The 299-nt window shown below is 75.3% G+C and overlaps 1 protein-coding gene across 3 annotated transcripts in view; it reads left to right on the forward strand.

The window, feature by feature from the left end:
* SLC30A7 (solute carrier family 30 (zinc transporter), member 7) overlaps positions 1–299 on the forward strand; it is a 34180-nt gene that overhangs the window by 185 nt on the left and 33696 nt on the right. For all 3 annotated transcript variants that reach the window (XM_010563627.1, XM_010563628.1, XM_010563629.1), the window contains exon 2: positions 157–258. In XM_010563627.1, the coding sequence (XP_010561929.1) occupies positions 157–258 (102 nt within the window). The remainder of the gene's footprint in view (positions 1–156; positions 259–299) is intronic.

Raw genomic sequence — 299 nt, forward strand, 5'->3', positions numbered from 1 at the left:
GGGGCCGGGGCCGGGGCCGCGGCCGATCCCCCGCGGGAGGGACTGGGGAAGGCTGATGCCGAGGGCGCCTGGGCCGCCCGGCGAGCCGGGCCGGCCTTCCGCCGCTGCCTCCCGCTGTGCCGGCGGCGGGGGACCCGCTGTGTGCTCCGTGCGCAGGTCCATCCTGGCGGACAAGACCTCCCGTAACCTCTTCTTCTTCCTCTGCCTCAATCTCTCCTTCGCCTTCGTGGAGCTGCTTTACGGCATCTGGAGTAACAGGTACCGGGGCGGGGGGGCCGCGGCGCGGGGCGGCCGGCGGG

The sequence above is a fragment of the Haliaeetus leucocephalus genome, unplaced genomic scaffold (genome assembly GCF_000737465.1).
Source record: "Haliaeetus leucocephalus isolate CR32 unplaced genomic scaffold, Haliaeetus_leucocephalus-4.0 Scaffold172, whole genome shotgun sequence".
In the NCBI taxonomy this organism is placed as follows: Eukaryota; Metazoa; Chordata; class Aves; order Accipitriformes; family Accipitridae; genus Haliaeetus; species Haliaeetus leucocephalus.